The sequence below is a fragment of the Anser anser genome (assembly GCF_964211835.1).
Source record: "Anser anser genome assembly, contig: HAP1_SCAFFOLD_294, whole genome shotgun sequence".
In the NCBI taxonomy this organism is placed as follows: Eukaryota; Metazoa; Chordata; class Aves; order Anseriformes; family Anatidae; genus Anser; species Anser anser.
This window is the reverse complement of record NW_028154137.1, coordinates 43,753-70,700: the sequence shown is the minus strand read 5'-3', so window position 1 is coordinate 70,700 and position 26,948 is coordinate 43,753. Positions and strand designations below refer to the sequence as shown.

Here is a 26,948-nt window from a genome sequence, read left to right as displayed (position 1 = left end):
CCTCCTTTGCAGCAGCAATGTAGCAGGCAGTGCAACAGGCTAGCTTGTACCACAGCTGTGGCATCAGTACGTGTTGTTTTTGGAGAAACCTGCTGATTTCTAACTTTTTCTTCCCTCCTTCTTTGCTTTTCCAGCTGACTTTGGCTTCCGCGCCGAGATCGCTCCCGAACAGAGCAAGCGCAGCACCGTGGTGGGGACCCCGTACTGGATGGCGCCTGAAGTGGTGACACGAAAAGCCTCCGGGCCCAAAGTGGACATCTGGTCACTGGGGATAATGGCCATCGAGATGATCGAAGGAGAACCCCCCTACCTCAATGAAAACCCCCTGAGAGTAAGCGAGTGCCTTTTTTTGCCCTCAGGCCTTCGCTGAGCCTGCTGGTTAACCTAGGCTCTGGAGGAGGCAGGTGAACCTCCGCTGTGGTTTCATCACATGCAGCTACACGTCTCCTTGGATGCTGTAGTGAGAAGATTGTGGTCATTTAAGTTAGAAGCCATGGCTGGTTCTGGGTGGCAGAGGGCACAGGCTCTTCCTGTTGCAGACCTTCAGGTAGGGTCTGAGTTAATCATGTGGTGCATCCATAATTCCCCCCCTTCTGGAGAGGCTGACAGGGGCACCTTCTGGCCCCAGAGTGCCTGGCTTCTTAAATCCTTGTGAGTGGGGAAGAGAGCTGTCCTTGAATTCGAAGAATACCACATTACTCTTTTACAAACAGGGCTTTTTCTTGCTGGTGCATTGTTCTTCTTGGCATGCTCCCAGTAAAGCTCCAGGTTTAACAAGCCTTTAGTCAGGCTTTGCCCCCGCTGGTGTCTTTCCCTTCGTATTCTTTAATGAAAGGGGAAATTCTGTCAGTTTGTAAGAATGCAGCTGTTCTTGGTGTAAGCCAGTTTTATGGCTTTTTTTCCTAAGCTAAACAGGACGAAGGGATCTAGAACAGTTCTGTTTAACTTGTTTCCGCCTCTTTGACTGGAGGTGATTTTGGGAGAGAAGTGCAGCAGTGAAGAAATGCGAAAGGAAAATGTTGGTGTGGAGTTAAATGAGGATGGCTAAGCAACGGGGTGCTTTGCTCTCATTTAACTTAACTTGTTGCAGTTCCCAGGCTATCAGACCTCTACCTTGAGATGTGATGAGCGATGAGCTCAAAAGGCCTCTGCCAGATGTCTGTTTCCTTTTAAAAGGCATCTAGCGATTTTCTTTTAAGAATAAAATTTTGCAGTGGATGAATTCTGAATTTCCTGATTCTTAGAAAATTCTTCATTCGCAAGCAGCAGCAAAACGACTCCACTCATTTCTGTAGGGTGTTAAGTGCTGCTTGAGAACCTACTGGCCATCTTTTGTAAGGGACCAACTGCATCTTTAGAGTATTGACTTTTGAGGCCTTGTGCAGTTGGGCAAAGTATCGAGAGAACAAAGCCTCCTGATTATTCAGGGGTACCTTCCCATGAGGATATAGTTATTGCAGGAGTCGAGCACTGGCAGAGCTGTGCCAGCCAACTTCCCTATGTAAACACCGTCTGGACTGCTGGTTTTGTCCTCTTAATCCCTTGAGAGGGCTGCAGGATCCAAACCCAGATTACGAGGGTAAAGCAAGAAAGGATTGGATCCCATCCACATAAAAATAAGGCCGGCAGCTCTTCTCTTTGCTGAAACTTAAGCATTTCTTCGTCACCCTGATAAGGGTTTTTGTTTTGGTTTTGTTTTTCCCCATTGAACTGTGGGGAGGGAGAGGAAAAATGGGTGCCTCTGTGAACCGCAGCTGGAGTCTGACCTTCGTAACCTCCTGTTTCTTTGGTGCTTGCTTTGCTTTAGGCCCTGTATCTCATTGCTACTAACGGGACTCCGGAACTGCAGAATCCAGAAAAGCTTTCACCCATATTCCGAGACTTCTTAAATCGCTGTCTTGAAATGGACGTGGAAAAAAGAGGTTCTGCAAAAGAGCTGCTCCAGGTAAGTGCTGGGGAACAGGACGGAATTAAGCATTCTAGAGTGAGAATAGGCATGTGGAGAAATGTCATTTGGGGTCTTAAATACTGCGTCATCTGAAGTCACAAGCACAGCAGAGATGATTTACCATGAAGAAACGAACAAAAAAACCCAAAACGAACCAACCAAAAAACCCCAAATCCATACCGAAGCGTTTACAGAGTACTTTCCTTTTTGTGCTGTACTTGCTACTGGCAGCAGCTGTGCAGCGTGTTCTGTAACCAACCTCAAATAATTGCCGTGCCCCGAGCCTGCCAACTGCTGAGCCCCTTAATTCCCGTGGCTTCTGCACGCAGCTCACCCTAACATCTGGCTGTGGTGTTGCGGTCTGGCCATGCTTGTTCCCATTTGGATAACAGGAGGGCTTCCAGCTATCGAATGCTCTGGTTGTCTCCCTTCTGGGGGAGAGTTCCCAAAGCTTTTTGGAAGGGGCACGTCTTGCATTAACTGCAGCAGTTTGGCGTGAACACATTTTGCCAGATACAGCTCTTCCTGCAGAGGTGATGGAACCAAGCTTGTGAGAAATCCTCAGTTATTTCACTGAAAACCTGGTGTCTTTGTCTGGACTCCTGGTGAAAGTGAAGGACGAAGCTGCCAGGCTTTTTACCAACACAGATGAGGAGTGTTCATGTGTTTCCTTTTGTCAAACCTCCCACGGGGGTGGAAAATGTGCTTCAGCTCTTTGTAAAATAAATCTGTGATGATGGGGCCCTCAGACCTCACCTGTGAGACAGTTGTCTCTTTTTTGGTGTTCCTTTCTTTCCTTTAGTTTGTTTACTGGGTTCAGCTTTGGGAGTGCTGCTGCCTTTCTGAGACTCTAAAGAAGCATTAATCAGCGGCAGAAAGAATGGCAGTAGATGAAAGCTGACTTTTTCTCCTGGACTTGCCAGCTCCAGAGTATCAGAGAGCAGCAGTGCTGTGTCCCTTGGGGCAGGAGAACATTGGGACTGCAGCATTTCTGCCTGCCTTTACCTTTTGGCCTCGGATTTTTCCACCTCTGAAGTGTGTTCAGATTGGGTGGTTGATCCCTTCTGGTGCTCAGAAATCCTGGGGGACTTAGGGTGATTTCCCTTTGGTGAACTTGACCCATTTCTCCATCAACACAAGCAAAGCTGTGCCAGTATTGGTTATGTGGAAGCTGAGTTTTGTTATTTGACAGCAGGGAAGTATGGAGATCTGAGTCTTGTAGTGGTGATGTGTTGTCAAAGTAGAGTTATTCCTCTAACCCTGAACTGTAAAGCTCATGAGAAGAAGGGAAACATTATCACTAAAGCTGCCTTGATTCTCTCTGCCTTGCTGGAGGGTTTGTCTCCAGTTGGAGACTGCAGATGTGGTCACAAAACACTCCTTAAATTTATGCCCAAAGAGGTTTATGTTCCTGACGTCTTCACTTTTCCAAATCGCATTAAATTTTCCCCACTTTCCGTCTCATTCCTGCTCCAGCTTTCATTTTGAGATGCCAGGTGCTGAGGTTGAGCTTGTGGCTTTGACTCACCTCTGTGACCAAGGCAACTGGCTTTTATCATCAGTTCCTGCTGCTCCTACCCGTTCATTGACGTCTCATCATATAACCAGCCTGTAAATTGCCCGTGGCAGGGAACCTCTCTTAGCCTTGCTCACGCAGTGCCCAACACAACAGGTTTCCGAGGTCCTTTGTCCCTGCTGAAGTACAAATAAATAGTGATTTTATTTCAGTGCTAGCAATAAAATAACAAAGTGAGAAATAGGACAGCTGCTTGGCCATGCTACAAGCAATCAATAGCATTATAAAAGCTGTGGAATAACTTCTCTCTAAGTAGGACAAATAACAATATTTAATTACAAGGATTTTGAGGTGTGCTGGTGGCTGTAGAGCTTAATCTCTGTTATTTAGCTAGGTCTACCTAGCTTTCCTGGTGTTAATGGATCAGTGTGGGTAGTTTGGAGGTTGCAATGTTACTTTGGGCAACTCTGAGCTTTGCCAAAGATGCATGTGCGGTCAGGATCCGTTTGCTCCTCATCTTCATGAAGCTGTTAAGTAACCCACCTAAAGTCACTGGGTATTTCTAAGGGCACTTGCCCTGCTTGCTTGCATCGCTATGTCCATCATGTCTAATTTGGCAAGACTCCTGCATGCACTGATGTTAAGTTCTGGGAGGCACAAGGCTGTTCGTGCTCCTGCTATCTCAAAATGTGCAGTGGCTTTCCACAGGGGCAAAAGAAGCAGGGCATGGCTACAGCAAGTCAGGGACCTCCCACCTTGGGGTGCATCAGGCTACTGCTATCCTACCAAAAACATTCATCTCCAGAGGTTCAGCACTCTTGAGCAACCACAGCCAGCTGGCACTTCCCTGAGCACTTCTCCCTCCTACCCAAGTGATGTTCAGGGGGCGTAACACAGCAGAAATACCTTCTGCATTGAGCCACTGGTGGTTCCTGTGATGTGTGACTTCCCTACAAGACTGTTGGTATCACGCATCATAGCTAGACTTAGGTTAAACCATGGTCTGTTCTTCACCAGGTCTTAGGAGCACGTAGAGACCCTTTTTGAACCATGGTGGGCTGTGACCATGTTGGCTCCCTGTGAAAACTTGCGTTTGCCTTGTTTCCTAAGAGGCTGGCTGTGCTGCCTGCCTGTTATTTCTCAACAGTTTTTGGCTGAATCAGCGAATTTCAATCACCTGGGACAGACATCCTGACCTGCAGGGACATGGGATGGGGATGTGGAGGAGGGAGGATTCCACGTGTTGCAGGAAGGACCAGAGATCTTCACCCAGGCAATGCTTCCTTGTGATGTTTTACGTCAGCAGCCCAACATGTCAGAAAGCTGAGCACGCTGATGCCCTTGCTGGAGCAGAGTTTTTACAGCAAGCAGTGCTTGGCGTGGTTTTGTTTGTGAGCATCGTAGTCTCTTCCTCCACCCAACTGAGGCCTGGAGGCCTCCTTCCACGTCCTTATTGTGAACTACTGAAGCAAACACTCTTCTGCCCAGCAGCCACCAGTGGCTGAACAAAGTGCTGCACGACAAAGCACTTGCTGTCTGTGCAAAGGCTCTCTCCGCCTGCACGCATCAGGGTTATTTTCTTCAGACAATCAGTTTCAATTAATTTAATTGTTATCACTCCCAAGGCAATCTTCTCATCCCCATTAGAGCTAAAAGGTTAAGCTGCGGGGTCTTGTTGTAGGACAGTTCAGGCTCAGGGGAGAAGAAAAATACTTTCTTGTTCAGTCTTTCAAACACAGAAGATGATATTTGCCTCTCTGCAGTTAAACACATTCATTCCAAGGGGTTTTGGGGAGGTAACTCGTGACTGTATAATGTAAAGGGGTTCAGATGTGCTGGGGCCTCTGCATTCATACACTAAGAAGACGACTCAAAATTGTACGTTGGTAGTGAAGTCCAAAGAGTGACCTCAAGCCTTCATCCCTGAGGGACTGGGGTATCATGGAAGCTCTGAAAGCCTGCATTTTTTTTTGCCAGAAAGTGAATGTAGAAACCTGGCTTGTGCTGTCAAGCCCCCATTGCAGTGAATCCCAGGGTATGTGTAGGAGCAGTTTGGAGGAGCCAGACCTGCTGGTGGTGGTTGTCCTTTGGCCTGAAGAAGTCTTGCTGTAGGTGGAACTGTGTGAGACACTGCTAAACACAGCTGCTCTCCATGGAAGAGCAGATCAGACAGGTCCTGAGGCAGCTTTTGAGGAGCCAGAGCACACAGAGGACAGATCTTGTCCACATCACATCATCTCACCGGTCCATCAAGACGTGTTCTCCTCCACTGACCAGTGGAGCAACTGCGAGAGTTCCTCCTTCACCATCCGGGGATGAAAATTGGTGATTATACTTCTTGTAAGCTGGTAATGAGCTGTTACCTCTATCCATAAAAACGAGCTTTTCCTCCAATGGCATCCCCAAATATGCTGCATCTTTTGTAAGAAAGTTACACAGGAGTAGCAGGGGAGAGTCTAGTTGAGCACGGCCTCTGAAGTAGGTGTTTGGATGCACCTTAGGCAAGGACCAAGTCTTCGTAACATTGCTTGCCGAAAAGGGGAGATTTTGAAAGTGTCTTTTCCCTTCATTTTTCTAAAATGGCTTATTTAAATGTGCCTGGTTTAAGATCTTCAGCAGTAATTCAGTTCTCTGTGAACTGCTCCCGCGGTTACTCATCATGTCCTAGGTGTAGGATTCAATTAAAGGAGGCTGACATGTCAAGTAGCCCTTAAAGGCTGATCTGTATTCTCTGCTGAGCTTATCTTGCCTCAAATCAGCATCATCCTGGAAGGAGAGGGTATTTGTAGCTGGGTCAGAAACACCTTACATTCCTTTATAGTTGGGTTTCAGGAGAACAGCTCCCCTTCCCAGCACATTATTGCCCTAAATCTCTTTGTCCTGCTTTCACACAGTCCCACTGTGTTACAGTCTGCAAGGACCTGGATTATAAATTATCATCTCAGTGGAGCACTGATGACTGCTAACAGATGTTTTTTCTCTAAACCCTCACAGGTTTGCACAGCAGCAAGGCATCTGGGCTGGTGAAACTCATCACAAGGCACCTGGGCTGGTGAAACTTGTCACCAGGTTCATCAGTTGTCTGTGACAACCTGAAGCTAGTCTCCAGAAGAGCCACGGACTGGTTTTCCTCATCCTTTACTTGGTGTTCAGGGCATCTCAGGTTGTCCCCTGCCCTGGCTGGGGTTTTTGCTGTCCTTAAGGGACCCTGATCCCCAAGGGCTCCAACCTGCCAGCAGGGAAAGGAACACACCAGCCATAGGGCCACAGCTGGGGATTAAAAATTAACCTAATACAAACCAGAGGTTTTGAATCTCCAAGGCAGTTTTCCATGTTCTGAGACGTGCATTTCTTGCATTTCTTGCAATTACTGTCACTGTGTGCCTTCCTTTGCTCTCTGCTCTGTTTTTCTGTTTGTTTGTTTGTTTGTTTTGTGTTTTTGTTTTTTTTTTGAGACTTTTATTCCCTGAGCTGTCCCCCATGGATGATGTGCCTTTAGTGACAACAAATACATAGAAAAAAAGTAAGGTTGCTGCTCTATTTTTCATGTCATGGCTGCTGGCCCAGGCCATATTCTATCTATCAGAGTGCAGTCACAAAGTGTGTACCCCAAAATGCTCAACTATCTGTCACCCATGAGGAGGTTTTGACCCTACAAGGCAGTTTTGGTGAGTGCTTGGCCATTTCAGGAATGTATTTACTGTAGCAATAACCGCTTCTCTCCATCCACCTGTCCTGCCTTGCCATTGTGCAGAAAGGCCTAGAGTAAAGTGACTTCCCTATACAAAAATAATTCTAGAAATGCCTCATTTTGTCATTTTGTACCAGGATGCAAACAATCTCTTCTTGCTTTCCCAGGTCCTAGCGATGTGTTTGCTTGCAGAAGGTCAGCAGCTGTACCTGCACTGGAGTCACAAGGTGGGGAGAGGGTTTTCTGGTAACCCTAACCATGCTTTAAACCATCAGCCTGTGGTGTTTCCCTGCGTGCAAAACAGCTTAGATCATAGGAGAGAGGGAGGAGGTTAATCTTAGGAGGCTTTAAATATCCATACTAATGATATCTCCAAGTGAGCTAATCACCCCAAGCTCCCTGTGCGGTCAGATGAGGGAAATGAACCCTCTGAGGATGCAAATCATCCAGCTGGTCATAGACACTTAAATTGAGATGAGGTGAATCACACCCAAAGTACCTTTTTTCCCCACTGGCTCTAAAAGGAGCCCGTGGTGACTCACTGAGGTGAGGATGTCTGCATTTAACATGTCTACATGTGGTTGCATGTAGACAAAGGCAAAGTTTCCATGAGGAGCACAGCGTAAGTCCCTGTAGCAGGACCCAACAGCTTTAAAAACAGTGGCCGCTTCCTCTGCAGAACAGAAACCTGGCTTTTCCAAGGCATTCTGGTGCCCCGTGTCTTTTCGTCTTGGGGTGGTTTTGGAAAAGCCACGTGGAGTTTGGAAGGCATAGAAACAACTCCTCAGAGAGCTGTTGCTGCAAAATGATGCTTTAGAAACCACCTTTCTTAAGAACTTCTTGAAAGCCAGGTGAGGCTTTTAAAAAAAGAGCCATGAAGCTTAGGGGAAAGCGTAATAAGATTGCAAATCTTGCAGTGGAGTGGAATAGTTGAATGTCAAAATACTCGATCCTCTGTTTCTTCATTTACACAGTGGAAACGATCAATTTTACTATCAAAAATGGGCTTCCAGAAGATCCAGAAAGCTGTAGAGCAATTTGTGGAAAACACCAACGCTGCATCCCTATGTGGAAGAGATTAGGGACTGATTATTAGGATGCTGATCTGTAGGATCTCCCTGAAGACTGGTTAGGGCCTTGGTCCAATTTCTACTCGTGTTTAGTTCTCAGCAGACAAATAAGGTTCCAAGAAGAGCCTGCCATCATAACTGCTTGGTACCAACCTGGGCAAGAAGCCACAGCACAGAATGAGCTACCCCTTCACTTTTTTTTAGTTAAAGATTAAATTCTTATTTCTGAACTACAGAAATGTTTGCAGTTGCTGAAGCCTCTTCCAAAGCAACTCAGCATAAGGAAGCTGTGCTGATGTCTCTTTTGGGTTTAACTTGGTGTTTCTGAGTTCAGCCAACTACAGAATTTAACGATAGTTGTTCATCTAGGCTCCATCTGCATCAACAGACAGAGAGAGGCATCCCTTATCATAAAGCAAGTGGAAATGGATCACCTCTGTAAATTCCTCTCTTTCTCCCGTGACTAGAGAGGGAGCCTTGAGGGCTGACTCAGGTTAGGTACTTAACTTGTAAAATCAGTTTTGCCATGCAGAAAATCCAATTTATAGCACTGTGGGTCTGGTTTTAGTCCCATTAGATCTCTTTGTCTATGAAGTGGCACAGCCAAGCTTGTGCATCCCGAATGTATTGAGTCCAAGCTGATTAAAGAAGCCTGTTAGGCAACTAGATTGCACACCCTATGCAGAAATGCCAAAGCTTATTAATGTCCTTTGTATCTCCCCAGATTGGGACTTTTCTTGTCCTGGGCTTCTCTATCACAGCCCTCTTCATATTACCTGTACTCTGGGGAGATCAGTGGAAAACAGTCCGCCTCTCGTTCCAGGTAAGAGGCTTGTTTGAAAGGAGGTTCTTTGAAAAAAACAACTGGTTTCTTGAAGTATTGTGTGGCAATCAGTGGAAAATATTCCATACGTGAAATGGTTTTCACATGGGTTTTCCTGGCAGTCTGTGCAGTTTTGTATAAACTTTTATTAAGACTTAACATTTCCCGTAGGAAGGAAGGAAGCCAAGACCTGAGGTTTGGTATCAAGCTATCTGTTTGATGTAACATGTCTCCTTTGGGGAAGTTGTATCTTTTTTTTCCCTTTTTTTTTTGGCAAACTTGTTGTAAGTGCACTGTTAATTAGCAGGTGCTGAGGGCAAGTAAATCAGATCCCTTTGGCTGGTGGGGTTACTGGAGTGAGAATTCAATCCCTACTCCGCTCATGCCAGCTCAGCAGCTTTTAGCATTAGTCCAATTTCAGTCTCCTACAACCCAGAAGAGCTTCATCCCCTGAGGATGGGAATCAGGGCTAATGCACTGGCAAAGGTTAAGAGAAAGTGTCAGCTTCTCCTCCCTTTTGCAGACTCTAGGGGAGGAGGATGGGGTTTCCCTGCGTGCAAAACAGCTTAGATCATAGGAGAGAGGGAGGAGGTTAATCTTAGGAGGCTTTAAATATCCATATATAGATGTTTATATAGAGTTGGCTGTCCAGCAGTGATGTAAAGATCCAGTATGAAAACAGTAATTCCCCTTGTCCTTTTTGGCATCAGCCAGAGTAGAAATGGACTGGCTGCAGGAATTGCTAAATTGCTGAGTAACCGATGATGAATAAGTGGCTTTCCCCTTTATTTCAATGGGGGATTAAAATGATTGACGTTGGTGCTGGCAGGTTTCTAGGGGACTCTTGTAGTAATGCTCTACTTCTTGCATTTCCTTCCCTGCAGGTTGCAACCAAACAGATGAATTTGCAGCAGCAGCCCAAGAAAGAAGTGATTATCAATGAAATCCTGGTAATGAGGGAAAACAAAAACCCCAACATCGTCAACTACTTGGACAGGTGCGTCGTGATTTGAAGGGTTCACCGAGGGGCTCTGGAAAACACTTCCTTGCCACTGTCTTAAGTGATCCATCTCAGCTTAATGTAGATCTAGGACGATCTTGCATTGCTTAATGGATGTGGCAAGGTTGGGGTGTGGGTCGCTTAGTGGTCTCCATCTATATCCTAGGAGAAACAAGTGTCTGAATTGGTATTAATGGAGTATTTAGGCTCTCTTTAGAGATGCTGACAGCAATGGCATTAGCAGCATGCTGTCAGGACTCCATTTTCCAAGGCGCTCTGCCAAATTTCACCCGACAAGCCATTTCCTTCCGGATGCTACAGGAGAAATGGGAATCCCTTGAACTGTGTTATTTGTTTTCCTCTTCCTCTTCTTTCCTTCTCCCTGAGCAATACTAACGTTCTGCTTGCAGAGGAGTAACCCTTCAATGTTCAGATGGTAATCGTGTCCCTGTGGCTGTCCACTGAGGTCTTCTGTGTTGTAGCATAGCAGTGGTAAGGCTGAAGGATGCGTGACACATAACTAAGCGAGGCTGTTTTCTTGAGGGTGTGTGTAAGGGAGGAAAGGAGAGGTGGCACAGAGTGGAATAACCCTTTGGGAGATAGAGAGAACGGGCTTATTCCTTGCTTGGAGCTGGGTTTTGTGGACCTGAACACATGCTTAGATGTGTTACATCCATGTGGGATGACTCCTTGAATCCCTGCATGTCCTTTCTGCAGCCACGAATGCTGTATTCGCTGTATAGCTCAAGGCAGTAAAAAGTAAGTCTGCAAACAAATGTGACTGCGAGTTCTGCCCCGTAGGATACTGAGGCTCTGCATAAGGGTGATGGCAGTTGTCAGCTCTTTGGAGGTTGTCTGCTTCAGAAGGAACAAGTGGTGAATGTGCTTCTGTGGGGGTAGGGAGCTGCCTTTGAAAGCAGAAGAAATGCTTGCACCTCCCCTGTTTGACTTCCAGAAAACAGTCGCAGACTGTCAGCATGGAGATCTGGGATGTGCTGGAAGCTAAGCAGGGCAAAAGTGTTGCACGGTGAATTGAATTCAGCATCAGTTTAACACTGATGCATCGTGTCAAGCCTGGATCATTCACCTTATGCTCAAGCTAGTTGCAGTGGAGCTGCAGCAGGGTTTCCAGCCTGCTGCCCTCGTCAGAAACAAGCAGTCTTGATTAACTACAGGTTTGGGTATTTGTAGGGAAAACTGTGCCTAGATGGGTGAGCTTCAGACTTTAATCTTGGCAGCTCATCTTCTGAAGATGGAACGGAGGGATGTGACCCAGAATCTCTTCTGGGAATCGGAGAGAGAGAATTTGGACACTCGCTTGCTCTGCATGGATATCAAAAGCCTATCAACTGTTGCCTTAACATCTTCCTCTGATGTCCTAGCTAAAAAAAGTACTTCTCATGCTGCAGCATCCATTGTGATGCTGAATTTATATGGTGCTGTGTTCCATGTTATAAGTACGGATGTAAAGAGCTGCCTTACCGAAAGGACAAAGCCTGCTGGTGAAATTTTGAGGAAGGGGTGTGTTTGTGCAGGGAAAGTGGTGCTGGGCACTCTTAGAAACGGCAGAAATTACCTGTGCAAAATGAGCAAAGCAGAAAAGAACATTTAAGGATTGCATGTGGGCTGAAAGTGTGTATTTCTCCAGGCTGATCAGAGGCTTTGTTTTGGGAAAACTGTTTGAGATGCATGTTCTTCCTTTAGAGAGAACATCCCCGTGTACATGCACATGCCTTGTCTAGCCAATACATCCCAGCTGTAGGGTAGCTGCACGTCCTGCTGTCTTGTTTAAACTTCCAGCAACAAGAGCCGCTTCTTTTGTCCTCGACTTTCTCTCACTAAGCTTTTTCAGGGGGATTAGCTTTTGTTCGAGTGCAGCAAATGGACAGAACAGCAACGAGGGTGAACGCTGGGGGTTCTTGTGCCTATTGTGGGGCTTTGCAAGCGCAGGATCTTGCTGCTGGGCAGCTGCATCCCTCCTGCCTGCCCTAATGTGCCTGCTGGTTTCCTGAGTGCTGAGTGAAGCTGGTGTTTGAGCGCTGCTTGCTGGCTTCCACCTACTGCTGTCACAGAAGGAAGGATGTGCTGGCCGCTGTGGGACCTGTTTCCTTTTTTGTGGTTCTTTTTTGACAGTGCAGACAGGTACTCCCCCCCTTCTGAGTACCTACTGGAAGCTGCAAGATGCTCACCAGTATAAACCAGCCCTCCCATCCCTCTGCCTCAGCTCCTGGCCTTATGCAAGGGTTTCCAGTGTCTCTTACCTGCCTTTACCTCTCTTACCTACTTCCTAGTAGTTACGAGGTCTTACTAGATGTTAAGAGGTCTGGCTGGCTCACAGGCCCCCAAACACCACCGTGCAAATGGGGCATTTAGGATTCAGGCAGTTCTCTGCTGCCCTGTGTGGCACAAAGGTGTGCTGGGAAGCTTAAGCCCTAACTCAGCTGTACTTTTATTGCTGAGTGTAGAAGCATGCGTATCTGAAGACAGTGACCCTGCACAGACAAGCAGCCACTTGTGCTGAATTACCTTCTGGTCCTGCCTGTGTTTTTCTCCCGTGTGAAAGAGGCCCTCAGAGACCTGTTTCTAAATGTAGGCACCTAAAGTTAGAGGATGCCCAGCGTGAGGCAGAGCAAAGTTCTGCCTCGGGGTTTCTTTTGGAAGAGGAACCCTCGTTAACCTAACAAACCCCACAAACCCTCATTTTAGGTGATAGCCACTGTTACGGAACTGCGCTTCCCAGTAACCCCAACTCCCAGCTTGTATGTGTCGACTTCTTGATGAATTCTCCTGCCAGCAGGCAGAAGCTTGCAATTTGATTCTCTGCCGCCTCTCTCGACTCATCCGTCTGCTCCTTACAAAACGGGGCAGATAAGCTGTGAAGGTGGGGTTTATGGTTTTCAAGCTGACGGTTCCTTCCTTCGGGAATGTGTCATCCTGATGTTTCTGTCCTGAAAGGTTGAGTTGATGTTTTTCCGGATGGGCCCAAGAAGGCAGAAGTGGTTGGTGATGATTTTTTTTTACATGAGTTAATGCTGGTGCCTTCAACCCAGGTCTTCTGCTTCTAGGCATGAGCACACGTGCTCCCAGCAGAGAACAATATCCCAAATGGATGTGAAAAGTCACCCTCATCTCAGCTTTTTCCTATTTATCTTCCTACAGGCTTCCTACAGATGAGATTTTTCAAATGCACGATGCTTAAAAAATGGTGTTCTTGAAAAAGACCTGAAAAGTTGTACGTGGGCAACCACCCAGGACTGTCCGTGTGCCTGGGCAAGGGTAGGCCGTTGCTTCGGGTAGGAGGATGCCAGTGGTGTCAGAACAGCCCACAGCCACCTTTTTCAGTGCAAGAGCCCTTGAAAAATCATGCTGTGCACCAGCTGTTTAGGGATGCATGCTTGGACCCCGTCCTTTCCTGGTATCTCTTTCCTCTCTCTCCCAGTGTTGGAAGGAATTGTGAGCTTGTCTCTTTCTTAGCCTGGGCCCTTCCCATGGCAGAAGAAATCAGCCTTGCTTTTGTGGGCAGGAAACTTTGAACCTGCTCTTCCATCACCTCAGCCCTGTTTTCTCCTCAGCTTTCTGCACTCACCCTTTGTCTGCTCTTTCAGGTTGTGGTCAGATCCTCCAACACACAGAAGTTGCCATGAGTACCTGGTGCCCCAGTACATTTCAATATTCTGTTCAAGCCTCATGGTTCCCTGCACTTCTAAGATAGCTTTAAAACCCAGTGCGTTCTGACTCAGGAAACGGTGACATGCTCATATTTGCTTGTTCTAAAAGCTGTTTTTGGCACTTCAGCTACCTTGTAGGAGAAGAGCTCTGGGTCGTCATGGAGTACTTGGCAGGAGGCTCCCTAACAGATGTTGTGACAGAGACCTGCATGGACGAAGGACAAATCGCAGCTGTGTGCCGAGAGGTAAAGCTGCACCCACAGCCTGGGCGAGCTGTGAGGAGGAAGGGGACAGGGCTTTCTCTGATGTATTCTGCTGGAGGAGCTGTCTACAGCTTCTCTACTGCTGCAGTCATCTTCTCAGAGGATGGATTTCACTGGGGAGGTGGTGGCATGCTCCTGTTAGCTTTCACCCTAGAGTGAGGACTGCAAAATGGGGCTGGAATCCTTGCGGTTACGCCTGTTTTCTTCAGGGCTAACCTGTCCTCCTGCTGGTCCCAGTGGGGATGTCTCTGTAGCCCTGCACATACTGGATATAGAAAAGGCTCTAAAAAGCTAAGCCCGTGCTACTCAAAATGCACATTGTTAGAGTCCATAGCTGGCTAAATGTACTTAATGCACAGTAAGAACCTCGTCCTTTCTTTTTTCAGTGTCTCCAGGCTCTGGAATTCCTCCACTCGAACCAAGTTATTCACAGAGACATCAAGAGTGACAACATCCTGCTGGGCATGGACGGCTCCGTCAAACTAAGTATGAGGGGAAGAGCGCTGGTGGTGACTTTAGTTATCAACCCAGGCTTCTTCCCTGCTACGGGACAGGCCTGGTGGGGAGATGGGTGCTTGAGATGCTTGGTGCTGTGGTGGTGGAGGGTGTGTAGAAATGCTGCTGTAGGTATTTTTGTGGCATCTGTTTCAATGGAGATTGGCAAGCATAAATCCCTGTGAACTGCTAACAGACGTGCAATGAGATTTGGTGTTCATTTAGCCTTGGGCCATCTGTTTGTGTTGTGTGAAGTAACAGGATTTTAATGCACCTCCAGTCTAGAAAGCTGGGTTTTTAGGTGGAGGGTGACAAGCCTTTCTCCGTTTGTGATCCGTCGAGTCTTGAAAATACTGCAGGTACTTGGGTGATGGAGGTGGGTGGAGGGGAAGTTGCAATCTGTTCAGCTAGAAAGCATTTAATCTTACAAACCCAGTGTGTAGTAGTGTGTAAGCGATTAGAGGTGTCTAATTTCTTATATTAGGAGTGAGTTTCTATAGCTGAGTAATTGGTAACGACAGACACGGAGAAGGCTGAGGTACTCAGCAACTTCTTTGCCTCCGTCTGCGCTGGTAGATGGGCTTCCCAAGTCTTTCGTTTCCCTGAACCCGTAGGTGGAGGCTGGGGGAGCAAAGTCCCACCGACTGTAAGTGCAGAGCAGGTTCGAGACCACCTGCTGAATGTAAACAGGTCCAGGTCTATGGGACCTGATGACATGAATCCCAGGGTCCTGAGGGAACTGGCTGATGGGGTTGCCAAGCCTCTCTCCATCAGAGTTGAAAAGTCCTGGCAGTCGGGCGATGTCACTGGTGAGTGGAAAAATGGAAACGTCATGCCCCTACTCTTCAACAATCAAAACAAAGAACTGAACAAAGAGCGCTACTCTTCACCAATTAAAACAATTAGGAGACTTTTCTTCTCAGCAAGAGCGGTCAGGCACTGGGACGCGTTGCCCAGGGAGGTGGTGGAGTCCCTGTCCCTGGGGGTGTTCAAGGCAAGGTTGGACGTGGTGCTTGGGGACGTGGTTCCGTGGGTGACATTGTTCGTAGGGGGATGGTTGGACCAGGTGATCTTGGAGGGCTTTTCCAACCTTAATTTTTCTATGATTCTATGATTCTGTGATCTTTTGGAAAGTCAAATGCAAATAAGACAGGGCCAAGCAATTTCCACAGGAAGGCTCTCCAGCTTTCTGTCTTCTCAAAGAAAATAATAAGTACCAAATTAGGTACTTAAATTTATTCTGAACACAGTATTTGCTCTAGAAAGCAAATCGTTTTTGAGATGTGGTACATCTTCTGGGGAAATAATATCTGTGGGACTGAAAATACGACCAGATAATACTGGTGGGTGTGGGTGGAGGGGGGACAGACTGGGCATTGCTTTCTGTTTTCACAGACCCAGGAACAGGCTTGAGAGCATGTGTTACACAGTGTATTACAGCTGCAAAATGCTGCAGTGCCACGTTTCACAGCATCCATGTACAGCTCTTTACTGATCACCAGCCTTCACATCGACAAGTGAGCAGCTCTGTGATGTTGATGGCCTCAGCGAGTCAGATTTAGAAGCTTACTCCTGAACACCTTGTTAACCACAAAACCAGGCCTCCTTTGCAGCAGCAATGTAGCAGGCAGTGCAACAGGCTAGCTTGTACCACAGCTGTGGCATCAGTACGTGTTGTTTTTGGAGAAACCTGCTGATTTCTAACTTTTTCTTCCCTCCTTCTTTGCTTTTCCAGCTGACTTTGGCTTCCGCGCCGAGATCGCTCCCGAACAGAGCAAGCGCAGCACCGTGGTGGGGACCCCGTACTGGATGGCGCCTGAAGTGGTGACACGAAAAGCCTCCGGGCCCAAAGTGGACATCTGGTCACTGGGGATAATGGCCATCGAGATGATCGAAGGAGAACCCCCCTACCTCAATGAAAACCCCCTGAGAGTAAGCGAGTGCCTTTTTTTGCCCTCAGGCCTTCGCTGAGCCTGCTGGTTAACCTAGGCTCTGGAGGAGGCAGGTGAACCTCCGCTGTGGTTTCATCACATGCAGCTACACGTCTCCTTGGATGCTGTAGTGAGAAGATTGTGGTCATTTAAGTTAGAAGCCATGGCTGGTTCTGGGTGGCAGAGGGCACAGGCTCTTCCTGTTGCAGACCTTCAGGTAGGGTCTGAGTTAATCATGTGGTGCATCCATAATTCCCCCCCTTCTGGAGAGGCTGACAGGGGCACCTTCTGGCCCCAGAGTGCCTGGCTTCTTAAATCCTTGTGAGTGGGGAAGAGAGCTGTCCTTGAATTCGAAGAATACCACATTACTCTTTTACAAACAGGGCTTTTTCTTGCTGGTGCATTGTTCTTCTTGGCATGCTCCCAGTAAAGCTCCAGGTTTAACAAGCCTTTAGTCAGGCTTTGCCCCCGCTGGTGTCTTTCCCTTCGTATTCTTTAATGAAAGGGGAAATTCTGTCAGTTTGTAAGAATGCAGCTGTTCTTGGTGTAAGCCAGTTTTATGGCTTTTTTTCCTAAGCTAAACAGGACGAAGGGATCTAGAACAGTTCTGTTTAACTTGTTTCCGCCTCTTTGACTGGAGGTGATTTTGGGAGAGAAGTGCAGCAGTGAAGAAATGCGAAAGGAAAATGTTGGTGTGGAGTTAAATGAGGATGGCTAAGCAACGGGGTGCTTTGCTCTCATTTAACTTAACTTGTTGCAGTTCCCAGGCTATCAGACCTCTACCTTGAGATGTGATGAGCGATGAGCTCAAAAGGCCTCTGCCAGATGTCTGTTTCCTTTTAAAAGGCATCTAGCGATTTTCTTTTAAGAATAAAATTTTGCAGTGGATGAATTCTGAATTTCCTGATTCTTAGAAAATTCTTCATTCGCAAGCAGCAGCAAAACGACTCCACTCGTTTCTGTAGGGTGTTAAGTGCTGCTTGAGAACCTACTGGCCATCTTTTGTAAGGGACCAACTGCATCTTTAGAGTATTGACTTTTGAGGCCTTGTGCAGTTGGGCAAAGTATCGAGAGAACAAAGCCTCCTGATTATTCAGGGGTACCTTCCCATGAGGATATAGTTATTGCAGGAGTCGAGCACTGGCAGAGCTGTGCCAGCCAACTTCCCTATGTAAACACCGTCTGGACTGCTGGTTTTGTCCTCTTAATCCCTTGAGAGGGCTGCAGGATCCAAACCCAGATTACGAGGGTAAAGCAAGAAAGGATTGGATCCCATCCACATAAAAATAAGGCCGGCAGCTCTTCTCTTTGCTGAAACTTAAGCATTTCTTCGTCACCCTGATAAGGGTTTTTGTTTTGGTTTTGTTTTTCCCCATTGAACTGTGGGGAGGGAGAGGAAAAATGGGTGCCTCTGTGAACCGCAGCTGGAGTCTGACCTTCGTAACCTCCTGTTTCTTTGGTGCTTGCTTTGCTTTAGGCCCTGTATCTCATTGCTACTAACGGGACTCCGGAACTGCAGAATCCAGAAAAGCTTTCACCCATATTCCGAGACTTCTTAAATCGCTGTCTTGAAATGGACGTGGAAAAAAGAGGTTCTGCAAAAGAGCTGCTCCAGGTAAGTGCTGGGGAACAGGACGGAATTAAGCATTCTAGAGTGAGAATAGGCATGTGGAGAAATGTCATTTGGGGTCTTAAATACTGCGTCATCTGAAGTCACAAGCACAGCAGAGATGATTTACCATGAAGAAACGAACAAAAAAACCCAAAACGAACCAACCAAAAAACCCCAAATCCATACCGAAGCGTTTACAGAGTACTTTCCTTTTTGTGCTGTACTTGCTACTGGCAGCAGCTGTGCAGCGTGTTCTGTAACCAACCTCAAATAATTGCCGTGCCCCGAGCCTGCCAACTGCTGAGCCCCTTAATTCCCGTGGCTTCTGCACGCAGCTCACCCTAACATCTGGCTGTGGTGTTGCGGTCTGGCCATGCTTGTTCCCATTTGGATAACAGGAGGGCTTCCAGCTATCGAATGCTCTGGTTGTCTCCCTTCTGGGGGAGAGTTCCCAAAGCTTTTTGGAAGGGGCACGTCTTGCATTAACTGCAGCAGTTTGGCGTGAACACATCTTGCCAGATACAGCTCTTCCTGCAGAGGTGATGGAACCAAGCTTGTGAGAAATCCTCAGTTATTTCACTGAAAACCTGGTGTCTTTGTCTGGACTCCTGGTGAAAGTGAAGGACGAAGCTGCCAGGCTTTTTACCAACACAGATGAGGAGTGTTCATGTGTTTCCTTTTGTCAAACCTCCCACGGGGGTGGAAAATGTTCTTCAGCTCTTTGTAAAATAAATCTGTGATGATGGGGCCCTCAGACCTCACCTGTGAGACAGTTGTCTCTTTTTTGGTGTTCCTTTCTTTCCTTTAGTTTGTTTACTGGGTTCAGCTTTGGGAGTGCTGCTGCCTTTCTGAGACTCTAAAGAAGCATTAATCAGCGGCAGAAAGAATGGCAGTAGATGAAAGCTGACTTTTTCTCCTGGACTTGCCAACTCCAGAGTATCAGAGAGCAGCAGTGCTGTGTCCCTTGGGGCAGGAGAACATTGGGACTGCAGCATTTCTGCCTGCCTTTACCTTTTGGCCTCGGATTTTTCCACCTCTGAAGTGTGTTCAGATTGGGTGGTTGATCCCTTCTGGTGCTCAGAAGTCCTGGGGGACTTAATTATTTTGGGTTTTCAGAACAGCTTGTGGGCTTCAGGCCTTCACTCGTCTGATTAGCTGTCTTGTGTCAGTCTCTGTCCTCAAGCTAGACTTCCTCTGCGAGGCTGGAGTATTGCAAGCTTTCCACTTAACCTTGAACACAGGGAAAACTCCTTCCTCTGTTCCAGATGTTGTGTTTTAAACCTTGTCCCCGAAACAAACTCCACATGTCCTGCAAGAAGCACTTTGTGACACCACCTACTGCTTGTTGCATGCTGGATAATCCATATTGTTTAACAGAACAGAGCACCTGGTATAGGAGATGGCCTGACTGGTCCTGTTGTGAATTCCCTGCTGTGCTCCTCAGTCCCAGCTGTTCTGAAAATTTCTAATAGCTTTAGAAGGCCAAGGCAATGTTTTCAGCAGATGTGGTAACAGGAAAGAAAAATGGAGAGATGATTGCTTCAGGAAGCCCTGTGCAATGTTTTGGAACTGCACAGGTTGCTTTTACTTACACCTCCCTTCCACAAAGAATTTCCCTGCAGATTTTGCATGAATTTATTTCCTGGGAGAACTTGCTTGGTCTTGGGAGTGTATAAACTTTGGAGAAATTAGGATGTGTTGGGTGCAAAGCTCTTTATCAGTTCAGGTGAGGCCCAAAAGTCACGGTGAACTTTCTTGCTCATCGTGTCTTTTTTGTTTCACCTGCTTGGAGGTTGTTGGAGTTCATACAGGTCTAGGTCCTGATATTTTGTGTAAACACCAGGCTTTTGGGACGTGTTCTGAGAAATGTAACCTTTTTTTTTCCTTTTTCCTCTTCCTAGCACCAGTTCCTGAAAATTGCAAAGCCTCTTTCTAGTCTCACTCCTCTGATTATTGCTGCTAAAGAAGCAGCAAAGAACAGCCATTAAAGCGGGGGAGCCAGCACAGCCGTCGTGTCAAGCCTTTTAGATGTTCCCTACAGAAACCGAATTACCTGTCCCTGTCCCCTCCTGCTCCTCCTTCACAGGGGTGTTCTTAAAACTTTGATCTGCCTTGAAGGGTAGCAGATGTATCGTTTGCTGAATGTGGGAGGGCACGCAACAGGTACGCTGCTGATCTTGCGTAGTGAACTGTCTTTCCATCCTCCTTGATGGGCACGGTAGGGGAAGGGTATATTTTATGGCTGGGAAGATCTTCTGAGAACATCTGAACCTGACCTACCCGTAGCAAAGCCAGTTTGTTCTTGTATTTCTTACTGTGTTTATTTTTAAAGATAATGTGGAGCCTTTAGACCATGTTTATCTTAATAAATTAAATCTTCTGCTGGCTGGACTCTTCCTGCTTCTGCCAAGCTGCTCTTCCAGCACTGAGGCTGCTCTCTGCTTCGGATGACTTGAGGAGGGAAGGAAGCAGGCAGCAGCAATCGGAACAGCTAAAACAACTGGAAGGGGAACGAGGGCAGGACCATGCAGCCCTCCGGCAGCACCGCTGGATGCTTCCAGGGAGCAAAGAGAAAGCCTGTGTGTGCTTCTTGCAGCTGTTGGACAACTCGTGATCTTTTTGCCAAATTGTGTGAATCAAGGTCCTTCCCCGCACACTTTAGTTTCAACTCAAGTAATCAAACAGCTTTCAAAGAGTTCTGATATTCTAGAAAATCACAGGAAAAATCAACTGGGATTTCTTTTAGGGTTATTTTATTAGTGCTGTCAGGCTTCGTGGAGACCTGCCCTGTGAGAGAAAGCAAACAGAACAATTGCTCTTAGGAAGATAAGGTCTGCCTGCAAGATGATGTTGAAAACTCTTGCTTCTTAGACCAAGGCCAACAGAAAACAACCTGATCACGGACAGTGTTTTCTTGGAAGCATAGGGGCATTCATTTTTTTGTTGTTTTGAAATGAGCGAGTGAACTGATATCTTTATGCTACTGACTCCTTTGGTTGCTAATGATGCGTAAAACAACAGCAACCCTGGAACTACTAGAGAGATTGGGTGTAAACACTGGCGTCGTGTTGAACTGTATCCTGATTTTTAATAAAAGGACTGCCGCATTTCTTAACTCGGGGCTGAGGGAGGGTTGGAGAATTCACTGTCACCAGACGATTCTGTCGGATGGGATGGGTTTTCATGTTATCGTCACTGGGTGCTTACAAGTGATGCATTAAGTGATACAAGCTTCTGTGGTCCTGTGGGATAGCGAGTGGCTCTGAAGAGGAGTAACTGCACACAGAGGGAACGGATAAAAGATCTTGCTTTCTCTGTACGTATCGCTTTGGTCATTTCCAGGGTGAGTTTAATCCAGTTCTCCTCTCCCCAAAGCACTTGTGTTGCACAGAAACTCATTCCTGCTTCTTGCTGAGACCTGCTGCTGGATCAGTCCTTTCCTCCCTGCCCTGGGCTTGTGATTGAAACATATACATATATTTGTCTTTTTTGGTGTCTTCTCCCATCCTTCAGGCTACAGGGTGGCCACTGTCTGACGTGAGGCTGTAACGTCTGAAGTCCATTGCCAAATCTTCTGCCTTCCTCCCCTTGTGTACATTCTTCATCTTCATGTAATATGGAGAGTTTCCCCTCGCAAGATGAATTCCTTGGGCAGAGCAGCAAAGCTGCCAGCCCTGGGGGGAACCTGATCTCTTGATGAGCTCCTCTGCTCGGGGCTGGGGTGGAGATCGGGAAAGGGAAGGCCACTACCCTCGGATAATTCTCTTTGGTGAGGAGTTTGGTTTTATTTTCTGTGCAAGTCTCAAATGCCATGCGTGGGGTAGATGGGAAGGAATGATGGGCTAGATCTCACTAGGTCTAAAATCTAATGTGGCTCTGGTCTTACTGACCCATCAATTGCCTTTTTTTGACAGCACAGGATTAAACCTGATCCATGAATGTACTGAGTGTTGCTGACTTCCCTTCGCCTTCCCTTCGCGCTCCATCCTTGGCACCGCTTTGAGATGGGAGTGGTAATGCAGATGTGCCCTGCCTGCGAGCAAATCCGTCAGCTTATTTTTCTGCAGGAGGAAAAATGGTAAAAAGGGTGACTTGTGTTTAAGTTACTCTCCTGGATTCTCTGTTGCCTATTGGAAAGCAATCTGCAGGAGTGACTATTTCTCCATATCCTTAAGCTCATGATGTGCTTCTGTCTCATTGACTTCAACTGTGAATTGGTCCTTACTGGTTTGGTAAGGACTGAGAGCTGTGCACTGGGAAGCTGTAAGACAGCGGCTGTAGCCCTGTCACCTTCTCCTGTTTTTATTTTACCATCCTGCGATGCGAAAGAAGTTGACTTGCTACTGTGTGCCTAGCCCCAGTTCCAAGTTAACAGACGCATCGTGTTTTCATGGTCTCAGAAATCTTAAATAAAAAGATAAATAAAAGAATGTAGTTAGTTTAGGAGAATGAGATACATTTTTTTGTCCAGAGATGGATCCTTTTCTCTACTCTTAGGTTCATCTGGGCATCGCTCAGCTCCAGCACTGGTGGCAGCTGCTGCATAGCCTTTTACAGCACTTTCTGGTCACTACAGAGAGCTGTTAGCACAAGTGTCTGACATAATAGTTCTTTTTTTTTTCTGAGAACATCTTTTCTGCTGGGATTTGAACACAACTTCCAACTAAAGAACTGATTTGGTAGCATTTTAAAATATATTTTAATATACCTACATATTTAATATACCTATTTAATAATATACCTACATTTTAATATACCTATTTAATATATCTACAGTGACTGTAGACATGTCATCGGTTTTATTTTATTTTTTACCTGCCTATGATGCGAAAGAGTTTGACTTGCTACTTTGTACCTAGCCCCAATTCCAAGTTAACAGACACATCATGTTTTCACGTTCTCAGAAATCTTAAAAACATAAATAAAATTTAGTTAGCTTAGGAGAATGAGGTATATGTTTTTTTCTGAGAGATGGATCCTTTTCTCTACTCTTAGGTTCATCTGGGCATCGCCCAGCTTCAGCACTGGTGGCAGCTTTTGGATAGCCTCTTCCAGCACTTTCTGGTCACTACAGAGAGCTGTTAGCACAAGTGTCTGACTTAAAAATTTTCCTCTGTGGCCAAGAAGAATGGTACGTATCTGAACGCCTTTCTTAATTACGAGCTTACAGATTCCCCAGCATCTTTCGTATGGGAGCTGTCAAAGGTGAAGGCTGAGTCTGTTTGTCTCCCTAGCATAAAATACGGAGACTTTTCAATGGCTTATTTTGACAGTAATAGAGAACATGTGGATGTATTTTGGGGTTGTAAACACACTGGATTGAGCGTACAGATAATGTCCTAGGGCGGATCTCATGGTTTGCTGCTAATGACAGCCCTCAGCATCAAGGCTGGGGTCTTGGAGAAGCAGGGAGCTGCCGCTGGTGGTGGCAGAACAGCGATGCCGGCGGGGGCTGGACGGAAACTTGCAGCCGAAATGGATGCCCCCAGGAAAGGGGTGGGAGGGCAACAGAGGATGGTGTTGCCCTGAGGAAGAAGATGGGTGCTGGGGTAGGTGGAAGCAAAAGGTAAAAGCTCAGTTTCCCACCTGCTGAGGGAATTTGGAGGGTGCTGGAGCAGCCTGCGCTGGATTGAGGCATCCTGTTTGGGAGCAGAAAGGAGCGGGGGGCTCCTGTGCAATGAAGGGGTGCTCAGAGTGAGGTCTGAGGCTTATGTCTTTGAGGAACAACCCATGCTAAGTGAGCTGGAGCTAATCTGACCTGCTGCCAGGTGTCTGTGTGTCTTGTCCTGCTGGGAAATTGCAAGGGCCTTTTCTGTTTTAAAATCAGCTGGAAAACGTGTTCCTCTTTCTTTGTACTGCCTTGGTGTAACTCTCCGGTAGTGCCCGGTTTGTTGGGGTCAGCTCAGCCATTTAGAAAGCAAAACTGAAACCTTAAATAAAACCTGAATGAATGACCTGCTTCTCCTCCCCTTTGTTTCAATGAGGCTTGCAGAAATGAATGGGGGGGTGCTTGAAGGAGTTGTGTTTCTCTGATCTGTTTTAATTAGATCTTACTTGATAGAGCAAAGTGACTTTACGCTGAAAGCTGATGCAGAAAGTGTGATTTCTACTGCTTATTTTAACCTGTTTGGAAGTCATTAATGCTCTGAGAAAGACCAGTCTGGAAGCAGGATGTAGAGCCCAGCTTGAGGAGGAAGAGGAGGAGACAGACGATGAAATGGACCCTCCTGGTTGCCTGTTGTCTCCCCAGGCAGAGCTTGGTGTCTGCGGCTCCAGGTGCAGAGGAGGAAACGGGGGAGGATTTGGGATCGGTCCCTAAAGCTGCCCTCCCCAGCATCACTTTTACATGCGGGGTCAGTAGGGTGAGGCTGATGACAAGAGCAGGAGTTTATCACCTATATAATTGTTTGTGCAAGTGCCTCGTCCCAGCTTGGATTAAGGAACATCACAGGCTGGGGAGGGCGTGTGTGCCCCCACAAGCCCCCTGCTGTAGGATTTTATCTGCTTGTGGCTGTAGGGCAGAGCTGGGTGCTGGAAGTCCAAGAAACCAAGCCTAACGTGAAGAGGACTTTCCCAGGTCAGCCTCCTGGCGCTGGGAGCCCTGCCGAGCTCTCAGAAGCCATTTGGGTGCTGAGCCCCACGTCGGAGGGGGAGCTGGAAGAAAAGGGAACGTCTGGAAGGGGGAGCTGGCAAACTAGATGGTGGTGGCACTGCTGCGATGTGCATCCCATGTCCTTGTCCTTGTCCCATGAGAGCCAGGCAGCCAAACTGTGTCATCCTGCATCCTGCTTCTCCCCTCGTGAAACTTCACAAAGCCAGGCACCAGGGAGACCGGAGAGCCTGGTAACGTACCCCAAAAGTGCCTGAAAAGTGGTAACGGGGCTGGTGGCTCTGCCAGTATTTCCCTCAACACCATTACTTGAGTGTTTATTATTTTATTTTATTTTATTTTATTTTATTTTATTTTATTTTATTTATTTTATTTTATTTTATTTTATTTTATTTTATTTTAATTTAATTTTTATTTTATTTTTTTTCCTGGGACTCTCTGTCCTCGTCCCTCTCTGCTTCTCCCCATGGCAGCAAGACCCAGGGCTGTTGGCAGCGCTCCCACCACCTCTCCTGCCCCTCTTGGCAGTGCCATGGCAGAGAGGAGCTTCTGCAGAGTTCCTGGTTGAAACCTCGTGGCTGCAAAATGCTTCCCAACCCCAGTCCTCTCGTCCCACTGCAGCCTTTTCTTCCACCTGCACGGGAGGGAAATGTACCTGTGGTTATCTCAGAGGGGTCTCCCAAGGCTAAATATGCATTGGGAGACACAAAACCTGTCCTGGGTCTTTAAACTTTTACTTTTTCATACCTAAATTTAACGTTTTCACTTCTGAGCTCCTGTGCAGCTCTGGAGTTGCCCTACTGGAAGGGGTGATGCCTTGTGTTAGGGCAGGATTAGGGGGCGAAGAAGAGGAGAGGCTTTGGGGAACACACAGCATCAGGTCTGAGCCAGACCCAGCAACCTGGGAGCTAAATCCTGGTGGGAACAGTTCTGCAGGGTCTGAACTTATTTGGGAGCGAAGTGGGGGGAATGAGCAGGAGGAGAGGCAATATGCTGGTAGGTACAAGAGAGGAAGAGATATGTTAATTACCGCATGCTTCTGGGAAAACTGCTGCACTTTATATAAGTGATGTTTTTGCTGCATCCCTGATTTTTATCGCCCAGAACGGTCCCAAGTTTTGTTCCCGAGGCTCATCTTTTGGGAGAATTTAGAGCTTGAACTCCGTGAGCTTGCCGGGCTTTCCTGGGTGCTCCCTTGCAATTCCTGGGGCTGTGATGCCCTCTCCCGGCAGCTGCACTGGGGATAATTCCTCTTTGTGTTTCCCTGCTGCCACTGCAAGGCTGCAAGTTTGGAGGCTGAAGGCAGGCAGCACACCCCAGCAGGCATCAGGAGATGGTTGTGGTGCTCCACAAGTAGGAGCTGGGGGAGGCATTGCAGCAAGGCTGTGGATGACCATACCGTCCTGTACCAGGAGCTTTGTTCCCCATAAATTCTCTGGCTTCTGCTCCAACAGTGAAGTTGGCTAAGAAGTATGTCAGAGTACATTTACCACTGGAATTATTGCATGACAAGGAATGGGAATGAGAGCACCTGGCAGAGACGAGGGGGAAGAGGAGTGTATTAAGCTCTGTCTTGCTATGAGACGCTAAGCTTTTTTTTTTTTCATTTTTTTCTCCCTTTTGTTTAGAGCCTCAGCTACAGTTTATACAGCAATGGATGTAGCTACAGGACAGGAGGTAAGTGCTGCCAGAATACCTCTTCAGTGGATCGTCTCCTAAAAGTTAGATTTGATGCTGCAGAATAAAGACATTCTTTCAGGGCTTTGTGATGTTTTCTTCTTAAAGAGACATTCATTTCCTTACTAATAAGGCATAGTCGAGTGGTCTGAGCAGAAAACTGGAAAAATGATTTCCCAGGTTTTAATTTCCATTTCGTATTTGTAGAGAATCTTCCTGTATCCACAAAGGCTGGAAGCAAATGTTGAGACGGGATAGTTCCTCAGCAGGACTTTCTTCATCGCTGATATTTCTTCTTGTCCCCATTTAAAGTCTTTTATCTTCTACTCCTTTGTTTCCTATGCTTACACGAGTTGATTTGCATAGAAATAGTTCCTTTGCCCACCTGCTTTTTGCCCTAGAATTGAGAGATGAGGAGTGTGTCTTTTTTCTCCTAAATATTGAAAAGTGCTGTGCATATTGCATGCCTAGGTAATAAACTAGTAGGAATGGATATGCAGCTTCAGTGAAAGTGATTATTGCTAGATGGAGGATTGTTTAAGAGTGAAGTGTATACGTTATTCCAGATATGTTTATGGAAGTCTGCAGCACTGCGTTTCTGCGTTGCTTTTGTACAACATCAGGGTTTCCCACCGGTAAATTTC

The 26,948-nt window shown here is 46.8% G+C and overlaps 2 protein-coding genes across 8 annotated transcripts in view; both read left to right on the top strand.

The window, feature by feature from the left end:
• Positions 1-21,132, top strand: part of LOC310890693 (serine/threonine-protein kinase PAK 1-like) — a 33,260-nt gene extending 12,128 nt beyond the window's left edge. For 6 of the 7 annotated variants that reach the window (XM_083853006.1, XM_083853010.1, XM_083853009.1 and 3 more), the window contains exons 2-11: positions 135-331; positions 1,808-1,945; positions 7,323-7,382; positions 8,950-9,048; positions 9,933-10,045; positions 13,844-13,961; positions 14,366-14,465; positions 16,210-16,406; positions 17,883-18,020; positions 19,919-21,132. In XM_083853006.1, coding sequence (XP_083709132.1) covers positions 209-331; positions 1,808-1,945; positions 7,323-7,382; positions 8,950-9,048; positions 9,933-10,045; positions 13,844-13,961; positions 14,366-14,465; positions 16,210-16,406; positions 17,883-18,020; positions 19,919-20,005 — 1,173 coding nt within the window. In that variant the 5' untranslated portion in view covers positions 135-208 and the 3' untranslated portion in view covers positions 20,006-21,132. The other variant, XM_083853005.1, reaches the window with a different exon arrangement.
• A 60-nt stretch (positions 21,133-21,192) lies between these two features.
• The window catches only part of LOC310890695 (serine/threonine-protein kinase PAK 3-like), a 46,058-nt gene continuing 40,302 nt past the window's right edge, over positions 21,193-26,948 (top strand). Inside the window, exons 1-3 of the mRNA XM_083853014.1 lie at positions 21,193-21,333; positions 21,932-22,095; positions 23,013-23,148. Of these exons, the coding sequence (XP_083709140.1) occupies positions 23,146-23,148 (3 nt within the window). The 5' untranslated portion in view covers positions 21,193-21,333; positions 21,932-22,095; positions 23,013-23,145. The remainder of the gene's footprint in view (positions 21,334-21,931; positions 22,096-23,012; positions 23,149-26,948) is intronic.